Source organism: Echinops telfairi, unplaced genomic scaffold (genome assembly GCF_000313985.2).
Source record: "Echinops telfairi isolate 266 unplaced genomic scaffold, ASM31398v2 ScPeMD7_4225;HRSCAF=4972, whole genome shotgun sequence".
NCBI classification, from domain to species: domain Eukaryota; kingdom Metazoa; phylum Chordata; class Mammalia; order Afrosoricida; family Tenrecidae; genus Echinops; species Echinops telfairi.
Window position 1 is genome coordinate 15,787,785 of NW_022108124.1, and position 22,125 is coordinate 15,809,909.

The 22,125-nt window shown below is 45.0% G+C and overlaps 1 protein-coding gene across 1 annotated transcript in view; it reads right to left on the reverse strand.

Annotated features, from left to right (window-relative positions):
• Positions 1-22,125, reverse strand: part of ULK4 (unc-51 like kinase 4) — a 606,607-nt gene that overhangs the window by 399,490 nt on the left and 184,992 nt on the right. The window contains exon 30 of the mRNA XM_030886939.2: positions 8,142-8,234. Within this exon, the coding sequence (XP_030742799.2) occupies positions 8,142-8,234 (93 nt within the window). The remainder of the gene's footprint in view (positions 1-8,141; positions 8,235-22,125) is intronic.

The window sequence follows — 22,125 nt, forward strand, 5'->3', positions numbered from 1 at the left end:
CCCCCCCATGTCAGAATTGAGTGGATAGCGGTTGTTTTTAAGTTCAAGTTTGAGTAAGTATCACCAAACACATCTCCTTTCTTGCAGACTTACCCCTTCAACATTACTTCTAGAAAAGGAGAAGGGGGGTGATGAAGAGTGGAGGGAGAAGAAGGAAAAGGACCAGAAGGGAGGAGAGAAGGAGGAAAGAGGAGTAAACGAGGAAAGGGAGGAGGAAAAGGAAGGGACACTTACAGGAGCATTTCCTCTAAGCCAGGTGCTAAGAGTATCCCCATTTTCCACATGAAGGAACTGAGGTGACATGCCGGTTAGGTAATTGGTCAGCAGGATAGACCTCGTGGAGTTCCATTTCTGTAGGCATCCCATATTCTTCTGGACATAATTTTATCTTTGACAGCACACTGTTTTATCTGATTGACATCTCTCCTCCACTAAAGAGTGCCTTGAGGGCGACCACTCCATCTAAATCGGCACCTGCCCATGTCATCATGCAGATGTCGACAAACGTTTGATGGACGAATGAACACACAAAGGAATGAACAAAGAAACACACCAAGGAGGGAAGTTGACTAGTTGAATGAGGATACTGACTAGAATAATGCTCTACCTTCGAAACCTATACTGTTGATGCCCTATGATCTTCACTTTAAACATCCCCCAAATTTCATTCTTTTAAAATCCACGTTCATGATTCTTGCCATAAAACAAATGGCTCTACCTTTTTTTTTGGTAGAAATGTTCACCATCCTTATTGGGTACGGCACATGAACATTTTCTTGCAATTCAAGTAATGAGCTAAATTTTATTCCAAAAGAACTCAAACAAGTAAAAATTTAATTTGTTTGCTAAGGAAGATTTGCTGAAAGCTAATTAGCTCTTAATGGAAACAAGCTACTGGGGCATTACTCTCCCTAAGAGCAATGGTTTGGTGCAACCTACTGTAAAATTAAAGGGAGAAAAAAGGACAGGGCTCAGGGGGTGTCAAAACATTCTTTTAGATAGTAAAATGAGCTAGTATGGGGGAAAAACTCAACCCGCTGCTATCAAATCAATAAACTAGATTGACCGGGACAGTGGTGCTTAAATTAAAACACAGTGTTAAGCCAGGTTGACTAGAGACAAATCCAGTGAACGTCATCTATGTGTGAGAGAGCTTTCTATCAAGAAGTAGTTCTATATCAGGAAAACATCCCAACCCAGTCCAGATCAAGTCCGTTTGCCCGATACTAGTCCATGTCCCTCTTCAGACTCACAGAGCCGCATGCAATGATGCACCATGCAGGAAGATCACAGGCTGGTGGGTGCAGACAAGTGTGGATCCAATGGTGATGGACGCATCTCCAGGGCTCACACAGGTCTCCATGTGGCTCTTCAACGGGCAAGTGAAGGCGAAGAGAGAGTGTGGCCTGCCTCCAAGTTGACAGAGGAAGAGGCTGCCTGGAAGACCCATTCATCTAGGTTGCCCTCCAATCAAGCGGAAACCTGATGGACAGGCTAAACTCCTCCCACATGTTCCTACAGGAGCCACGTTGGCACAAAAAACCTATCTCACACACACACACACACACACAATTTCTTTTCAAATACAATATAGATTTGATCATGCTCTTGGCTCATATTTTGAAGAGAAGAAAGTCTTGTCGGTATTATGATTAAGGTTTTGAGGGCTTCTGCATCCATCCACAATTTTATAAAATAAGGACAAACACACAAAAATAATAAATGCTTGACTTGACATAATATGGCTTAATGTTCCAGTAGTTATTACTTGATCTTCTAAGCTCATATTATGCATGTTAGTTAAATGAAGATGGAGATCCCTCAAAGAACATGATGCTGCATGGATCCAATTAGATGTGTAACAAATAGTTCGTGGTTACTTTACATATGTATGTTTACAGTGACATTTGTATGTGCCCATTAAGGGATTCTATTCGTGATGATGCTGGTGCTGGGTATATGCTGAAATGCTAACAGAAGAGTTGGCAGTTCAAACCCATTAGCTGCTCTGCAGGAGAAAGACAAGGTTACCTGCTCCTGTCAGGGTTTACTGCCTCCAAAACCCTATACAGGGCCGCTCAGAGTCAGAACTGCAATCTGTTGGGGTTTTCAGTATATTCGCAATTTAAGGAGTGGCTACATGAAAGGTCTACAGTTTAAACCCTCTGGCCACTGGAGGAGAGAGAGGTAGCCGTCTGCTTCCATAAAGATTTGTAGACTCAAACATCTTGGGGCAGTTAGCCTCTGTCCTAATGGGTCGTTATAAATTGGAATTAACTCAATGGCAGATTTATTCAGTGTACACATTCACTGGGGGATATCTCTGACTAATGAGTTACAATTTTAGACCCTTATGAAAACCGGGGTGGGGGAAGCCTTTTCACTATTAGGCCTAATGTTGGTGTTGGTTACAATAATCACATATTAAAGCACAAATAAAAGCACATAGCACAAACCAGATAAAGAACAAAAATACTAAAATTGGTTCCATTACAAAGCATGAGGCAATTTTCTCTACCAGAATAGTGAAGATCAAAGACTTCTACACATGGAGGTGATAAAGGTTTGGTACTATTAGGCCCTCGCAAACACTGCCGGAGAGGAAATTGCCACAACCTACAGGAAGGCGGATTTGGTAACACCTTGAAAAGTTACAAATGCTTTGACTACTAGGTTCTCCAACTGTTTGCCTGCTGGAATCACCTGGGGAGTGTGAAACCTACTACAAGTGTCTGCCTTAGAGATCAGGATTGGAATTGACCTTAGAAAGAGAGAGAGGCTACCCTGAGCTTTACAATGTTTAAAAGAGCCTCTGCACTATGTGCAGACAAGCAGGAAGCCCTGGTTTATCTACCGTTGGATGACATGATCACACTGTTATCTGTTTAAAAGTAGTACAGTATGTGAAGTATACCTCAATAAGTTTGTGTGTGTGTGTGTGTGTGTGTGTGTGTGTATTTAAAGGTACAAATGATATTGGGAACATGCTACCATCTATGTGGAAGGTGTGACAAACGCAGGTTTGGGGCAATCACACAGACAAAGATTTTTGCATCGCTAACACACTCTCCAGGCACAGCCAAGTGCCTGGTATACCAACTGGCAAGGCTGCTGGGGTTTAACCACTCAAGACTGATGCTCTCTACAAACACTTTCTTCTGTGCAAGTAGCAGTAACAATACAGTCTTTCAGCATGCATGCCTTTGGTTAAACACACAGCCATTGAGTTGATGGGACTCATAGCAACCCTACAGGGCAGGGTAGAACTGTTCCTGAGTTTCCAAGACTAAGCCCCATTTTTCTCAAACGTATGAACAATTGTGGGGATGTCACAGGATGGAACAGTGCTTCATTCTGCTGTACACAGGGTCATTACGATTTGGAAATCAACTCAACGACACCTAAAAGCCAAAACAAAAAATGAACATCAAGGAAGCTGAGCAAGACCTAATAGAACTGCGAGAAACCATCAGAGGAACTAACATTTCACGGAAAATCCCAGAAAAAAAAGAGGACACCGAGATTTCAATCAATAATAGTAGGAAACTGTTTATGGTTAAGGAATAACATGAATATACACACAACAAGAATCTATGCCTACCACGAACTCCAATCGGGATAAACCCAAAGAGATTCACACCCAAACATTTCATCATCAAAACTCTCAAAAGCCAAACCTAAGAGAATTAAGAAAGCCGGCAAAGAGAAGCAAACTGTCCATTGAAAGGAATCAAGGAGACACCAAGCCAATTTCTCCTCATCAACCTCAGAGGCCAGAAGGCGGTCAAGCGACATATTTAAAACACTCGGAGAAAAAACGCTGCCAATCACCAGTTCTCTATCTGACAAAAGGTCTTTCAGGAATGAGGGTAAAATTCAGAGAATCCAAGATAAACAGAGCCTGAGGGAGCTTGTGACGAGTAAGCCCGCAGCACAGCAGGGCCCCAACCCGACGCTGATGCGCTCTAGAAGGAGCGGCTTCGAGAGGCGATGCAGTCCAGTCCCGAATCAGTTTATCCCGTAAGTAATAACAGAAGACGGATTAATTCGTTCTCGACCACCAAGTTTTTACCCTAACCTTTCCTTTTTCTACAAAACATTACACAGAAATTTCAAAGTAAGTTCAGAGTTAAGTAATAGAATTTAAATAAGAAACACAACATTAAAAAAGTGTTACACAACTACTAAGGCCCATTCCTTGCGAGTGACGAGGATCTGGACCTGTGGCACGGATGTGGAGAGGGGGTCACTGTTGGGAAGAGGAATCCCCCTTCCACCAAATCAACTGGTAGCTGCTTTTCAAGAGTTTTCCCCTGCTTTGCCTTTTTTTCACGAGGACATGGCTGGTTTTCTCTTTAAAAAAAAAATCTGTCTAATATGGTCTGCTGTTAGTGTTCCCTTAACTGTTTTCTAAAAGAGTTTACTAAATTATCATCAACAATATCAATAACACGGTTAACCAGTTCCTTATCATGAAGATTCTTTTCAACAAACTCTTTCTTAGGACCTATGTTTTTTATCTAAAAACAGTACAAAAAGCCGCAAAAACTAAGAAAATTATACCAAAAGGCTTGGAACACGCCCGCAAAAGGTTTAAACAATGCTTACTAACAACGCCACCTAACGCCGAGTGACCGAAACACTAACTGCTTTCATTTACAAAAATTACATGCATCGGGTCAGAGACCAATGTTTTGTCCGAGCTCTGATGCAAAACTTTCTCGACATTCCACATCGAAATCTGATTATGACAAGTACTGATATGGTCAAGTACGGAAATTCCTCAGCTAGAACTGACTGAACATTAGATAATAACTCAGACTATCTATATTCTCTTTGAATGTATATATTCATATAGATATGAACTTGAATATATATTCAAAGAATATATATATGTCATCTTCATTTTGTTCAATTTGTAACTTTATAGGTTCTGCTTTATGCGAAACCAACACAAATAAACAGAACTATAAATGTTTGCGACTGGACATAAAATTAAACGGGGAGAAAAGCCCAGCAGCCACCAGGTCAATTCCAACTCAGGGCCACTCTTCTGCGGATCAGTAGAACTGTGTTCTATAGGGTGTGGGATTTCTAATGATGAATGCTCTGGATGTACAATGCCAGGCCTTCTTCTCAGGTGTCTCTGGTAAACCTTCTGTTAGTCGTCAACCACATTAATCACCTGCACCATCCAAAGATCCCACATTCTGTATCCAAACCAAAAAACCCAACTCACTAGCATCACTGGTCCATTCTGGCTCATCGCAATCCTACAGAGCAGGCTAGAAATGCCCACGTGGCTTTGGGGGCTGTAAATCTTTCTAGGAATAGAAAGTCTCATCTTTCTCCTGTGGAGTGACTGGTGGATTTGAACTATCAGCGTGCAGAGTGCAATGGAAAGTGGATTATTGAGACGCAGTTTGATTAAAATTTAACACCCTATGATTTGATCTCCTTTTTGATTCATTTTAAATTGGTTCTAGATTTTAACATTTTGTGTTTTCCATTCGATTGAGGTTTTCATCCATTTTATTTTTTTATTGTTGTTAGGCTTTGTTTTGTTTTGAATGATTTTCTGTCTATGAAACCCAGGATAGTTAAAACTATACAGCCAGTAACTGGAATAATGGTTCCTAGGGATATGGCAGAGGAGGTTGTAGGGAAATGGCTGATAACCACTTATAACAATGAGCACAAGAACCAAGAAAATGTCCTGAAATGGATTGTGCTGATGACTGGGCAACTCTTCTTAATGTGATGGAACTATTGAATTGTATGGTGTGTGAATGATATGCCAACGACACTATTTTAAAAAAGAAGTGTAATACAGGATAACAACTATGCAAGGTGGAGGAAAAAAATATAAAAATAGTTTCTGTGTGTTACTGAAATTAAGTTGCTATCAACTTAAACTATAATGTTATCAATTAAAAATGTTAAGTATAACCCTAAGGTTAATCACCCAAACTACCTACCTACCTACCGTCCTACAAGGGGGCTTCTGAAAGTTTGTGGAAATTTTCCATTGTCTTTTACATTACACTTTCCATGAACTTTTTGAGGCCCCCTCACACATGAAAAAGAAGAAAACCACAAAAATTCACTCACAACCAAAATAACAAACAAACACAAACAAATGGTAACAGTATTGTCTTTTAATCAGGGGTGGGAGAACAAAGGGCATAAGAAATAAGTAACCAAAAGGCAGAACACATCTTTATCAGTGATTTGCTTAAATACAAAAAGATTAACCTTTCCCATCAAAGGAAGAGTGTCAGATTGCTTGGGGGTGGGGGCGAGCCATCTACACACTGTCTCCAAGAAAGACGGCTGAGACCCAGAAACAGCAGTAAGCTGAACGAGAAAGAACGGAGGAAGTATTCCATGCAAAGAAGGCCCAAAAGACAGCAGAGTTGCTGTTGAGATTAGACACATTTTTAAGTTAAATAAAGGCATTAAATCATGATAAAATGGTCAAGTGACCAAGGAGATTTGTGGTTCTAATGCACCACTCATCACTCTGTCCTCCTGTGGGGGCTTGATGCTGGACGCTGTGCCTGCTGCCAGGATTTCAGGTACCAGCACTCACCCAAACATTCAAAGAAAAGGTTTTCATTCCAGAAGAAACACGCTTGGATGGTTGCCAGGAGGGGGAGGGGAAGGGGAATGAATAGGCTACAGGGTAGAAAGGTGTTGACTTGGGTGAAGGGGAAGAAAAATCAGCAGTTCGAAACCACCAGGCACTCTGTGGGAGAAAGATGAGGTTTCCTGCTCCCATGAAGAGGTATCGCTGCAGAAGCTCGCAGGGGCAATTTTAGCCCGTCCTGTAGGGGAGCTGTTAAGTCAGAATTGACTCACAGGCAGTGAGTTTTTGTGAGAATGGCGAGGATCCAAAAAATAGAAAGGAGATGCTGGTGAGAAATGTTAAATTAAAACCCCTTTCCCACTGTTGACAGTGTTACACGATCCTGCAGTGCTGTGCGAAATAGTTTGGCAAATCCTCAAAAAAAAAGAAACAAAAAACACAGAGGTACCAGATGGCCCAGCAATTCACTGCTAGGTGTGTCTGCCCAAAACCTATCGAAACAACCTGAGAGCGAGAACTCGGCTTCTTGAACATTCGCATCCATCATTCACAACAGCAAACAAGGGGCGGCATTACAAATGACAATTAAGGAGGTGTACTTATCCAAACAACGGAATTTGTTTGGGTCATAAAAGGAAATGAAGTTCTGATTATATGTCACAATATGGATGGGCCTTTGAAAGCACTGTGCTTAGTGAAATGCCTAAGTGAGGCACAAAAGGACAAGTATCACCTGGCCCAGTGATATAACAGCCGGTGCATAGACACAGTCGTCCGACGGGGAGTACTGCCCAGATGTATTGCGTTCCGGTTGACTGTGGAGACAGGGCTTCTAAAGGGTAGTGGTGAAGGTTGCACAACTTGGTGAAGGTCACTAACGTCACAGACTCATACACACGCCAGAGAAGGAGACAGCAAATGCTTTGTCTCACACACTGTGCCATAAGTAATTTGTGATATTCATTAATGACCTGCTGCTAACTTTGGAGCAAAACGTCTTCAGACGTTACCTGTAAAACAAAAGCTACTTTTCCTGTTTGAAAACGCAGGAGGATCTTGCTCCCTCCTTGCCTCTCAACGTAGGTGCGCTCAGACAAACTCCTTAGCAACATGGAGAGCAATGGCCACTGTCCTAGAAGGTAGGCTACAGTATTGCTGTATCTCGGGAGGTTCTTCAGCAAAGGCCCACGCTCCATGTAACGCTACTCTTTCAACTAAATTAAACAGTAGCAAGTGATAGCCTACAAACAGAGAGATGGAAGCACCGTGTTCAACCATGGGCACTGGGTGATGTTGTTGTTGTTGTGTAAGTGCATGTGTTAGTATTACTCCCAAAGTAACTTCACGTTTAAAGCTTGCATTGATTGAACTGTTTCGTAAATTCCAGGAAGGGCCCAGAATAGGAGAATAAGAGTCCGAACTGCGTAAGAGGTAGATACTACGATTCTTGAAAAATGAACAATTACCATCCCCTCATCTTCCACAGTGATTTTCAGACGTCACCCGTATTTCGTGGGGGAGGAGGAGGCCCAGGGAAGGGAAGCTCAAGTACCTGGTAAAGGTTGGGTTGTGCTCCGTCATGGCGACCAGCAGCTTCAGGGCGTACGCGGGCACCGGGTCCGGCTCCGTCAGAACGTGCTCGTATCTGAAATGATGCGGAGGATGAAAGTATCGTCCACCTCCACGCGCCTCTGCACAACAAAAACAATATACTCTGAGGTGCTAACACCTGGGGCGGGGGTTCGGGAATAAGCTTGTGGATTACAGGACCTACACAGGTAACTTAATTTCCTGAAGCCCTGCAGTGGTGACGATAGCACTGGCCTGCCGTGTGGGTCCGGTGACGGGGAGGATTCGATGAGCTAAGCCCTGTGACGTAACACTACGAGGAGCCCACACAGAAATAATAAAGGTCAGGCATTTGCGTCAGGGGTGCCCCAGACCCCCCGGCATTCAGGTATCTTCAGTAAGCACTTTCATGACTCAGGCTGTTACTGTCCACTATCGAAGTTTTACTCCAGCACACAGTAAGCATGTTAAAAGACAAAACAAGAACAAAAACCTAAACACACAGCCATCAGAGTGGATTCCGACACACTGCAGCCTTATCCGTCAGGGTAGAACTGCCCTTGTGGGTTTCCACCACCTGTAGCCTTTTAACAGGAGTAGAAAGCTTCCTCTTTCTCCCACGGAGTGGGCTGTGGTTTCAGACTACATGCCATGCAGTGAGAAGCCTGACACATCACCACTAAACCACCAAGGCTCACACAGGATGATATTGGGGGCGAGAAGCAGCCATGCACACAGGGTCTTCCTAATGCTCTCCCTCCTAAGAGATGGCCGTGTGGGGCAGGGACGGCGCAGTCCTAACTCCCACCCAGTGACTAACCGAGTGGAAGGAGGTGCATGCCAACGAGGTGCTTGTGACCCATCAAGGAGCCTGGCTTGCTCATCAGGGATGTCACTAAGATGTATAGGATGCTTGTGGTAGAGGGACCACACAATGAAGGAGGGGATTTGGTTAGTTGTAAGCCCCTAGACTTAACATGAGCCATCCCAGAGGGGAGGGAGGGGCTCACACATATCGTATTTAGACCTAGGACCCCTGAAGTAAGAAGCTCTTTGAAGTGAAGCCAGGGGAGATGGAGGGGGGAGGGAGGGGAAGAGAGACGGTGCAGCTCTGTGCGCCACATGCCAGAGGCTTGCTGGCAGAGCTGAAAGAGCTTTGGAGCAGTTGCTGATTAGAGACTGAGTGGCAGCAAGTCAGACAGCTCCAGACAGGCCTGCCTGTGGGCTCTGCCGAGGAGAGACGATCCTCAGAGCCTTCCTGAACCTGTGCCTTCCTTCACAAATCCCTCACGGTGAAGAAGGTCTGTGAGGTGTCTGTGTGCGCAGGGAGGAATTATCAAACACGGCCGAGAGGCAGATGGTGCTGTGGGAGGGAGGGACAGCTGGTGCCAGAGCTAGGAGAACATTTGGGAGGTAGGTGACATGTCTGATCAACCCTTGGAAATAAGCTACGGGCTCCTGGATCAGACAACAATTCCACCAACCACCACTACCACTACCACCACCACTACTACTACTACTACCATCACCACCACCACCCGTCATGAAGTTAGAGGTGGTCAGATCCCCCGCCCCACCCCTCCCAGCCCAGCGTGTTTACAGAGCGCCTTCTCCCCAGGCCTGAAAATACAGCACCATGTTTCTACCCAGGGAAATCCACGGGATGAAGGTTTGTACCAGGGAGTAATTTCCATCTAGCATAGTAAACTCCCAGACACCCACAGGGAGAGCAGGTGTTCAGCATAAGCCGCATTGTTTGCACAGCGAAGTAGCATCGTGAGAGAGCTGCTGATTTAGAATGCTCGGGAAACGGCATTCCCAGATGCCACAGCTGAGGGGCAACTCTACCAGCAGGCTCCCACAGTCACAGACCTAGGATGGTAATACTTTTCTGCAAGCATTCTTATTACTATCTGCTTCACAGTCTCAAAAGTTCTTTCTAGAACACACCAAATATCTTTACTGGGCAGTTTCCACAACCAAACCCAGCCTGCTCTACAGTGTTATTCATTCGCCAGAGGCCGGCTTCAGTCCCACAGCATAACTCTTCAGGTTCAATGATCCACAGTACAGGAACCCTGGCAGCAGAGTGGGTTACGCATTGAGCCATAAACCGCAAGATCAGCCGTTCAAACCCACCAGCCACTTTGAAGAGGAAAGATGAAGCTGTCTGGCTCCTAGAAAGATTTATGGTCTTGGAAATCCAGAGGGGCAGTTTGACTCTTTCCCAAGGGGTCACTAAGAGTCAGAGTCAACTCAAGAACAGTGAGTTTGGGCTTTTTCATGATTGTGTGTGTGTGTGTGTGTGTGTGTGTGTGTGTTTAGTACACAATACTGTGCAGATGTTCAATTTTAAAAATACTCGAATGAATGAACAAGTTAATCAATCCATTTCCCTATTTATCTCAACTACCTTCAACAGCTAAAAAGGAAGTAAACATCTCTGAGGATCCAAAATAGGTGTTTAAAAAGGCACGACGGGGGACAGATGCTTTCCATGGGAAGAACAGGGCCCGGGCTCCTTCTCAGAGCCTATTCACTCCCAGTCTGGAAGTCGTTATGTCACAGCTTAAGTGTGAGACCTCTGTGCCCACAGCCATTAGAAAGGAGCCAGCTCAGGGGTGCCGGGGAGTATTTCAGGAAGGCAACCTGAGGGTGTTGGCTGGGATTTGTAAGCATAAAGGAAGAGGAGAGAGGGAGACAAAGTGAGCCCAAGCAGGGCAGGTGGGAAGTCACCTGGGGAGCGCATCCCGCTGAGTGAGAATCTCTCCACACCTTCCTGGGGCCTGAGAGCCTGCTGCACAGTATACTCTTCAAACCAGGGGGAGGCAGGAAGATGTTCCATCGTGAACAGTGTTTAGTGTGTTAAAAAAAAGGCAATACTCCCTTTTAGACAGTTTTCTTATAAAATGTACTGAAGCCATGGCAATAAAAGACTTATCCAAAACAAAGATAAAATGCCCACAGTGAGGAGAAAGGGCAGTCATTCATTATAAAAATCCTACATAAATCAAAGACGGTGACAGATTTTAAAATGCAGTACCAAGGAACATGATCAATTTCAAGAATGAGAGAATTATTAGAGAATCCATTAATCAATGTTATCATTTCTACAAATCCAAATCCAGGGCAACAGGCGTACGGGTGACCGTGGGGAAGTGAAGGGCCCTGGCGGTGCTGCCAGGTAAGCACTGGGCTGCGAATCACAACGTCAGCAGTTCTGAACCACCAGCTTGCTCTGTGGCAGAGATATGAGGCTATCTGGCCCCATAAAGATTTACCGCCTCAGAAACCGCATCGAGACAGCCCCGAGTTGGAATCAGCTTGGATGTGGGGGTTTTGAGCGGCGAAGGGAAACGAGATGGCATGGCTGTTTTATTCCTGTCCTTGTAGCTCTTGCCGAAGGACTGGATGGGACCCAGGTGAATAGGTTCTGTGAAACATTCAGAGGGGATTGGTCAGCTTTACCATTGGCACAGGGTAGACCAGGGAGCCATCTCAGAAGTAGGGAGAGAGAGACTCCTGGGGCCATCAAGAAAAAAGAGTCACCAGCAGAGTGCATGCGAGGTCCAAAGGGGCTAGAGCGCTGACATCATGAGACCGGGTAAAGGAGTCTCACTGAGACCATGGGGCAGAGTAGAGGAGTAAGCTTCCTGGTTCAGGGGGCAAGGAAAGGCCAGGGGAACCACATGGCTAAGTGGCTAAGGCCCAGAAAGAGACCTGCTTGCCAGCATGGAGGAGAAGCGGTGTTGTGTACAAAAGGACTGTATCCTTAACATTGTCGTCTGCTGGCTCTCCTGACCAACCACAGGGACGTGAGTACTGTCTGTGTTGTGTCGGAGTGCTGTGGGAAAGGTGGTGTCTGACGAGGGCGAATTGTCCTTGGGCAGATGTGGACTTGAATTTTTCCCTCTTTTTTGGTAGCCAAAGGAGGTCAGACAAGGAACCCACCCCATTTCCCCAGTGACAAACTGCATTTCATAAAACTTGACATCCAATTCAACTCTTCGTACACGCTTAAGTAATCTTCTGCCATGCGGGGCAGTTCTACTCTGTCTGAGTCACATGACTGGACGGCAGTGGATTTAGTTTGGAGTTTGGGGCTTAGAGTCCGAAGTCCAGAGACAAGCCTCAGGTGCAGTCTTTCATTAGACTCTCGGAACCCAGACGAGCTGTCAGACTCATGACGTCCCTGTGAGCACGAAGGTGCCAAGCAACGAGCCCAAACGTCTCCTATGAACATGAAAGCCGAACAATGAGTATGACAGACAGATGGAGAGCGGATTCCTTTGAATTAGGGTGTTGAAGATTATTAACCGTACACCATGGACTTCTGGAACAACCAACAGATGTCTTGAAGAATATAGCCAGAACATACCACAGAAGTAAGATCGGAAAGACGTCACGTCACGAGACATAGCCGCAGAAAAGAACGTTCCCTGCAGGACATCAGTTAATGAAAAGGTGGCTCAGCCCAAAAGACCATCAACGAGATGGAATGACAGAGTGGCTTGAACGATGGGCGCCAATAAAACAGTTCTGAGCGTGGCACAGGGCTGAACAGTGCTGGGTTTGTGTCAACTGTCAAACAGAGGGCCACGAGGACTTGGAGGCCACTCGATGGCACCTTAGAAAAGCAGCGAGATGATACACAGATAAGGCGAGAGGCACCTAAGCAGGATCCACCGGGGACCAGGCAATGGACTTGTGCAGACAGCACTGAATCCTCCCAGCAGTGAGGTTTAACAGCATGTGTGAAGCCTTGCCAACCAGGAAAGCTCACTCAAGCTTTGCTGTGCAGGATTATATTAGGAGTCAGTGACAGAGGCATGGAGTACCCAGGTGGCTGACTTTAATTCCTCCGTCTCCGGCCCTTCCAGAAGTCACCGGAATATGGCCTGGCCCAAGCCCCCACCATAAGTCATTGTGAGCATAAGCTATCTGGCTGGTCCAAGGCCCCCACCATTAATCGCACTGTTAGTATGAACCATCTGGTGCAGTTGAAGGTCCCAGGTAAGGGAAGACACTATCAGGCAGGATATTCCAAGGTCTCAGAGGTTATCTCCCTGGAGACAATGCAGGATGCGAACACCCCACGTCTGCCGAGCTAACCCTTTACAAGAAAACAGAGGCACTGCCAGGAAGTCCAGATAAGAGAAGGCGGCCTCCTTCTCCTGCTCACCACTCTTTGTAAACAGCAGGCTTGTGGAGAGTCGCCCACACTCCCATTGTTGACTCACTAAGGGAAGGGCTTGCAGTTATTGTTTACAAAGTGGTCTCCTTATATCCACTCTCTTGTGTAGAAGGCATTAGGCAAACTACGGACAGCATATCAGTCATAGACACCTGCTCCATAGCCATGAAAAATGTATTTAGAAAGACTATGGAAAATATATACTACAAGAAGACTACAATGAAGAAACCTTACTGAGAGATAAAAACCGTCGAGGTTGCTTGAGGTTATCTGACCTTGAAACAAGAGAAGGATGAAACCAGGATGTGGAAACTTTCTCAAAAAAAATCACTGTGCTTTTTACCACTTGGAAAAAGAGGGCTAACACCCAGAATGGATCTATTTAGCATACAGATAGTGAGAATATTTTTGTTTAATCAAAGATAACTTTGTAATGGTCAGCATGATCCAGCCCAAAGAAGGCTGTGATTTATTAAGCTTGTCTTCAAGGGTGATAAGGTGGTTGAGCTTATAGTCATTGGATCGCACCTGCCTCTGAATGGGAGGTGGCCGAAAATAAGCAAACCATGATAAGCCCCAACTCTGAAACAACTTGTGAGCAGTGACCAGGGAGGAGCTGGAGTGGAGCATCCAAGTGCCTGCGCCGGGTACAGAGAGATGGAGATACCGCTGGCAGGACAGTGCCCTGACCAGAGAGTTGCCCCATCTTTCTACTCGTAGCATGCCCTCCGAGCGGAACCCATGCAAGGCAAATCATTCGAGCTAAATTTTTATCAATCCCAAAGGAGGGGACACACCTAAAAATAACATACTCGCCGGACTCCTGGCCACCCCAGTGTGGACACAATCGAGTAGGATATTGTTCTTTTCAACCGCAAGGACAAGAACGTTATCGAGTAGATCCTATCAGGCAGGATTCAAGAAAGGGCTTCAAAAAGTTTGTGGAGAAACTATTCTATTTTAACTCTACTTTCCCACCAACACTTTATTACCAAACTTGTTATCAAATGGACTTTTCCCTCTCTTGTCAAGTGCCTGATGTAAGCAGGGCTCAATTAGGGAGACAGAAGAAACTGAACCAACAAACTCAGGATGGTCTTGAGACACGTGTGGGCAGGGATGCTATGTCCTAAAGAGGTCCACTCAGCTGGGATTAAGCCACATATTCACATCTCACATCTCAGACAGCCATATTCCAGAATACCCAAGGGATTTTATAGGGGAATACAGTGAAAGTATATATGAAAGTGCACCACAGAAGCACTCTGCCATATGAGCATATTTTACAGAAACACATTAATTTAACAGAATAAGGTAAACTCAAAAGAAAAAGAAAACAAAAAAAAGAAAGAAAAAAACCAAAAGGCAAGAAAGGTGGCACCTGACATTAGACCAGTAAGAGTGATCTTAGAGAGTTAAGCTAATTGGTCAAAGTCCTTATGTTATGAAAACATCGTCTCAATCCCAAAAGACATACGTGCGTGCTTAATATAACACGTGTGGCAGTTACAGAATCTGGTGTCAATTTGGGACTTGAGGGGAGTAAGAGTAAAGGGCTGGAGTCTAGCCTGTCAAGCGGGTCACAGCCAGTGAGGTCTATGTGGAAATGGCCTTCTCCTGAGGATTCTGGGAAAACTCTGGGAATTCCTCCTTGCAGGTGAAAGATACACACTATCTCGGCTCACTCCCTGTGAGACATCCCTGAGGAGAAGCCACATGGACCTACCCTGATGCAGCCAGAACCCTGGACCTGGAGAAGCCATGTGGAGACTCCTGCCAGTGCTGAGCTGCTTACAACGCCACTGGATCCAAAGACTTTCTACCGACTGGCCTGTGATCTTCCTGCATTCGGCGTCATTGTGTGTGTTTCCCAAGTCTGAAGAGGACTTTATAGATTGATATTGGGCCTATGGACAAATATCAGACTTATGGGCTTGGATGCTCTCTTCATGTACAATTACCCCTTATATAAAACTCTCTCAAACACATATGCATGTTTATGGATTTGTTTTTCTAGCCTACCAGGACTAACGCAACATGTATATGTGTTTTATATCTATATCTATATGTATACATATAAAATATATATACATACACCATATATACTTGTGTATAAGCCGAGTTTTTCAGCATTTTTAATTTAGTTTTTGTGGTAAAACTAGGTGCAAATGATATTCGGATCAGCTTGTACTTAAGTATATACGGTATGTTTTTGACACAATGGATGTATGGATTATTATATTAGCTGTAGCAGCCCCCAATAAAATGATTTTTTATTTAAAAAAAGAATACTAAAATGAGTACATATCTACTTACCCATGGGTGATGGGAACATGTTACCAAAGAGAAACAGGAACAATTTTTACAACCTCCAAAGTTGTAAAAAGTTAAGTTTTTCTCAACAACAAAACCCTGATAAACAATTCAAATGAGGGGCAACTACTTGTAGAATGTTTCAAGAAACAAAGAGGGATATTCTTAATATATGAAAAGCTGGTGGGAGCCACTAAACACCCTGCCAGACCAAAAAAAATTGGGCGCAATCCACAGAAGATAATGACGAATAACAAGGGGAAAATGGTCAACGCCATTAGCAATTGAAGAATGACAAGTAAAAGCTCAGAAGGGCAAAACAAAACGTCCAAAAGAGCAGGCTGTGTCAATGGGATCAGTTTTCAGGCATCAAAGAACAATCATGTCACTGTGAATGAGGGGGTGTGCAGAATGGAGACCCAAAGCCCATCTGTAGGCAACTGGATATCTCCTTACAGAAAGGTTGCGGGGAGGAGATGAGCCAGTCAGGGTGCAGTGTAGCAATGATGACACATACAACTTTCCTCTAGTTCTTTAGTGCTTCCCCCACCCCATCCCACTTTCATTATCCCAATTCTACCTTACAAATGCGGCTAGATGAGAGAATCTACACTGGTACAGACAGGAACTGAAAACACATGGGATCCAGGACAGATGATCCCCTCAGGACCAATAATGAGAGTGGCGATACCGGGAGGGTGGAGGGAGGATGGGGTAGAAAGGGGGACCAATCACAAGGATCTACATAAACCTCCTTCCTAGGGGACGGGCAACTGAAAAGTGGGTGAAGGAGGACATCAGACAGTGTAAGACATGACAAAGTAATCATTTATAAATTATCAAGGGTTCGTGACAGAGGTGGGGCGCAGAGGGAGGGGAATAAATGAGGAGCTGATACCAAGGGCTCAAATAGAAAGAAAATGTTTTGCCAATGATGATGGCAACAAGTGTATAAATGTGCTTGGCACAATGGATGGATGTATGGATTGTGATAAAAGTTTTATGAGCTCCCGATAAAATGATTTTTTTTTTTAAAAAGAGAGAGCCGGCTAAGTACCCCTCTCTTACAACAATCAGGGTAAAAGCCTTTTCCATGAGGGACACTGGCAGGATCAACTGGCTTCTTTGTGGGATAACAAAAATTGGCAAAACATACCAAATGCCTTAAAATGAACATAATGTTGACACTGAGGACACGACTGAACAAAAGAAGGGGTGTTCCAAGATAGAGTTATAAAAAATAGGTGTTGCAGTATAACGTAGAATAGTGAAATACCACAAAGACCCTTGGAGTCCAGTAAAAACTGGAGACTGTTTACATAATGCATAGCACATCTATAAATCAAGAAGGAGATAGCGAGTAGAAAGCAAAACGGTCAGTCAAACAAGACAACACAGGTGGAGAGATACAGACATGGAGGTCCACAGTACGTCTTCTGGGAGTAAAAGGAAAAGGCGGATTCCGAAGAGGGATGTTCAGAAAGTAAACCCTATGGAGGAGGAGGAAGACATTAACATTAAATAGTAAACATATTAACATAAAATAGTAGACAAGACCCTTGAATGGCTGGGTAAGTACTGTCCACATTATTGATGACAACATACAGGTCTATAAGCATCACAGCAAGGGAATGTTGTCAGGCAGACCTTGCTTAAAACATGCATCTAACAGAACGGACAAGGGTTGTAGCGCTTGAAGAGCCAGGGTTTGTTATGGATTGAATTGCATCCCCCAGCCCCACCCCGCCCCGCCAATGTGTGCTGTAATTCCTAACCTCGAAGTCTGCAGTGATTATCCCATTGGGGAATGGGCTGTCTCTGCTCTGTTCATGAGATAGGATTAGCATAGGGTGTGTTTCCCGTTGATCTCTGTTGAGATATAAAAGAGATTAAACAAGCCGACAGAGCAGGCAAGGCCCAAAGAAGATGCCAGGTCACCGGAGGCTCAGCCAGGAGCAGATGCCTCCCTCCAGAGCACCAGAGAGAGGACGTTCCCTCGACAGGGCATGCTGAAGCCAGACTTCTCGCCTCCACAATTCGGGGAGACACACGTTTGTGAAAGCCGCCCTCGTGCGGTATTTCCGCCACAGGAGCACCGGCTGACACGGGTTGCTGATGAGGAGGAAGCTGCAAGTAGCCGGGGCATTTGGAGGAAGTTCAGGAGCTCGGCCCAGACGCCACAGGAAGGGTTGGCTAACAGTACTCTTCAGGAGGTTCTTCCAGAATTTGAACTGGGTGACAACGTCTGTCAACTCTAAGATGCCATGAAATGAGACAGGATATAAACCAACAAACTAACTGCTATCGTAAGGGCTTTCCCAGGCTTGTCATTTTATGACGTCCTTCCATCTTGCATATGAGCATAGATATTTCAGCCACGGAGTAGTCACACGCGTGGGGAAAGCGAGGAAAGGGCGGATGGACTTTATGCACGCGGACATGCGCACAGGTGACGGTGCTTCAAAAGGCTCGTGGGAATGTAGTTTATGACAGAACAGAGCCCGGCCTATTGGAAGACCCCCTTCGTGTGTGTCTGTGTAGAATTCCTTTTTTAAAGTGAAAGATGCACATGAACTTCATAATAATTGTTAAAAACAATTTCATGTAATAAGCCCGTAGGCTCTTTTCTGGGTTTCTCCTGTAAAATCAGCAAAAATCTGTCATGATAATGGCTTCAAAGACAAGACCCTAAGTTCACAAGACATCCCAAGAGTAGAAATATTCCGATTCAAGGAGATGGAGATCAAGGTATGCGTCCTTCTGGCCTAAAGTGGTGACCCGAATGCCCCAATTTCGTCCATTTAGATTCCCTTTGAATTTGGCATCATGGTGCCAAATGTACAAAGCTGGCACAAAAATCCAACCATTGTCAAAGTATTTGTGAAATAAACAAAGTGGAGCATTACAATGAATGTTTCATTCTAACACCCAAAAATTTACAACCTGAATTTTGCCTCCCCCACCAAAAACTGGATCTATGGAAAGGTCAAATATATTTATTTTGTTCCAATTCCCATCAGTGTCCAAAAGCATGCCTATCAGAACACAGACTGTTTACGCCCGGGGGAGACCAAGAAGCCAATCAAAGCCATCCGAATGTCCTCCCATCTTCCAGGTCGGGAAGTAGATGGCAAAACGTAATGACGTCTACAGGATGATATGCCCTCAACCAGAGAGGTTGGCACAGTGGCCACAAAAATGTGCTCAACGTGAACAATGACTGTAAGATGACGCAAGACCAGGGACCGTCCCCTCCCGTTGTGCAGTGGTCACTGTGAGCCAGCACCAACTGGATGGCACCTAACCACCACCTCCGTAAGACAGTTCAAAAGCTCCTCGGAATGTTGCCACTACGTATTAAAAGGACATTCCCAATTTGTAAGAAATAGCTTCCTCTCTAGATTTGAAAACACAAAGGCTTACTTATTAGTAACCAACACACAGTTAGGTGTCTCAAATGTTGTCTTGTTTCCAGGTCTTACTGACCTGCTGATTCCAAAAAATTGGTCCCGTTTTTCTCTACCGGCTCTAGCTGTTGAGATACAGAACGTATGCCGTGTGCCACTCTGTACTAAATATGGAAGACAAGTTAGACGTCACATGGTGTCCCCTTCGGTCCAAAGATCTATTTGAACAATACAAACTACATCAACTTGGAATTTCCCCCAAATTTGTTATCTTAGAAAGGGGCCGGGCACAAGAGCTCCTGTACAGTAAAGGAGGAGCTCTGGCGGCACAGTGGGTGTGTGTTTGACTGCTCACCACACGGTCAGCTATTGGAGCCAGCCCGCTGCTCTGCCAGAGAAACATGACACCTGTGCTCCCAGAAAGATTTACAGTCTCAGAAATCCACAGACGTTCCACTCTCCCTTACAGGGTCCCTATGAGCCAATTAATCGACTGGTAGTGAGTTTGGTTACAATAAACAGAGATTCAAATGTTCTGAAACCCAAAATGGGCCTGTGGCAGACGTTTAACTCCTTTATTAAAATGTCCCAGTCTGAGATGGCACATTTCCCTTCTGTGCACGGAAACTCTTATGAAACGTTAGATTTTTCTCTTATTAAGAAGTCCGGAGTCAACCTGACCTCTGAAACATTTATCATGACTTCTGCACCTGACAATGTGTTCTGAAATGCTTACTGAATAGTTTGAAGAAAAATTCAGACCTTCAATGTATTTTTGAAAATATCAAATCTTCTGAGAAAAAGAAAATACCAAATCTCATGTCAGCACTGTAAATTGTCCTCACGCTTCCATGAGTGTGTCTTCGTACTTTTCTTTGGTTTCCACTCTGCTCAAGCTGTGTTCTGGCAGTGCAGTACCCAACCTGTCGGTATGTACTGCACAGCCTCCCATACAAAATAAAACACCCCAATGCCATCCAACTAATGCTAATTCATAGTGACCCCATGGGACAGAAAAAGAACACCCCCACCCCCACCCCTTGGGTGTCCAAACCTTTAAATCTCTTGAAGTCTGCAGAGTGATTGCTGGGTTTGAACTACTGGCCATATGATTGGCAGCTCAATGTGAAGCCGACCAGGGGTCCGTACTCGCGTCCCTGCAAAGTCCCTTAATACTTAATTCTTTTCCCATATCTCCTACCTTCTTTGTGTTGTGGCTTGTAATTTGTGGGTCTGAATTCTTCTCCTACTTAAAACTACGATGATACATTAATTAATCAGTCTAACGTCATAGCTAAGACTACAGTGATACACCGTATCTAAGAAACCACAGCTGATAGGTCTACCTCACACAGTTTCTGGATCAGCACCCCACACTGCTTCCCCAGGGAACAAGTCTAAAAATCAAGATAGCGAGGGAAAAAGATGTTTTACTGTTGGGCTGTGTCATCCAGGATATCATGATGAAAATTATAAAGAGAAATGTAGCACTCATTTTCCCCAGGAAGGAAGGGTTACCCCGCAGATTACCATAAAGACAATGGATACAAATATACCTCAAGCTGATCTCTTTAAATACAAAGTACTCAAAACTAAAATAAAAATGAAAAACTAAAATAAAAATGAAAAGCAGATATTTTGACAAAATGGCTCCCAAAGGCTCCACCCAAGACAAATGGGACAGGAGCTCTATCTTTTCCAGCGATGAGGACCTCACTACAAGCTTCCGGGGACCACCCCACCTAAAACAGCGCCTCTCGGAATTACAGGCTCGGCAACTATTTGAGGTGGTAACAGAAAAATGCAGCTTCAAGATTCCAAATGTGTATGAGTAGGCAAAGATTCTCTAATTAGGCATTTTCATAAAGGCTTAAATGTCACATGTACAAAAATGACGACAAATTCCTTAAATGATGCAATGAAACAGCCTTTCGGTCTCTTTCACCTCCCCCTCTGCCCCGTTCCCTCGCCTTAGGTCTGGTTATCTTCACAGCACTCACGGTGACCGGAAAGGGCGTCCTGTACCTTTGAGGCACCACGGGATATAAACTCACTGAGAGGCAGGCTGGTCTTTCCACATTCTGTCCCCAGTGCCTGGCGTGGCTACGTCGCTCCATGTACAGATGAGGGGGCTTCAAAAACGTTTACAAAAATCCCATGGTCCTTTCATTCTATTTTTCCATGAACTTTTTGAAGCCCCCTGTATTTACTGAATTAACTGAAAAAAGGGAGGGAGAAAGGAGGTGGTCTAAAACGACATACACACAATCAGACAATGGAAGACCCACTAGATTACTACTCGTCATTTACCGACTGACTTATTATTGGACATTGTGCATTGATGACAACTTTGAAACTTTTCACAGGTTGTGTGCCCTAACCCACCCCCCATCCCATAGTCTGGGCCCTAGATGGGGTCCAATTAGGCTCAGGGCACCTTCCAGAGACCATCCAAATGATAGATCAGAGGCCCCGGTGATGGCGAGACCATACAAGCGCAGCAACCAACCGGTCATGGGATGCCTTCTCCCATTCAGCTGTGTGACACTTCCATTCAGCTGTGGAGCACAGGGGAGACTCTGGGATGGTCTTCCACCGAGGACAAGTAGGTGGAAGCCAGGCAAGGGCCTGAAGATGGCAGGGAGGTCGTGGGGAGAGAGGGAAGGGGACCAGATGGGGTTGTGAGGCGAGGGTGGGTGGGAGGTGAGCAGATCCCCACCCAGAATGGGTGGCAGGAGGCAAACCAATGGTCTCTGTGGTAGTGGGGAAGGGGCCGTGTCACGTACTTCCCAGGGCATGGTAGGGAAGCCTGCCAGGCAGTGAGAAGCCGAGGGATGGCCCTCAGAGTGGGGACTAGCACCAGAGTAACAGCAACAACAGCATCAACATGTACCCACTTCTCCTCTCTTCCAAGAGCCCTGGTCATCTTCAGATCCCAATTGATAAAGACTGTGAATTCTAGCTAACGAGCCCTGGGGGCATTGAGAGAGAAAGAAATTGAGGGCTTTCTACTCACATCTGTCAACGACAGTCTCCAAAACTCCGGGGGCAGT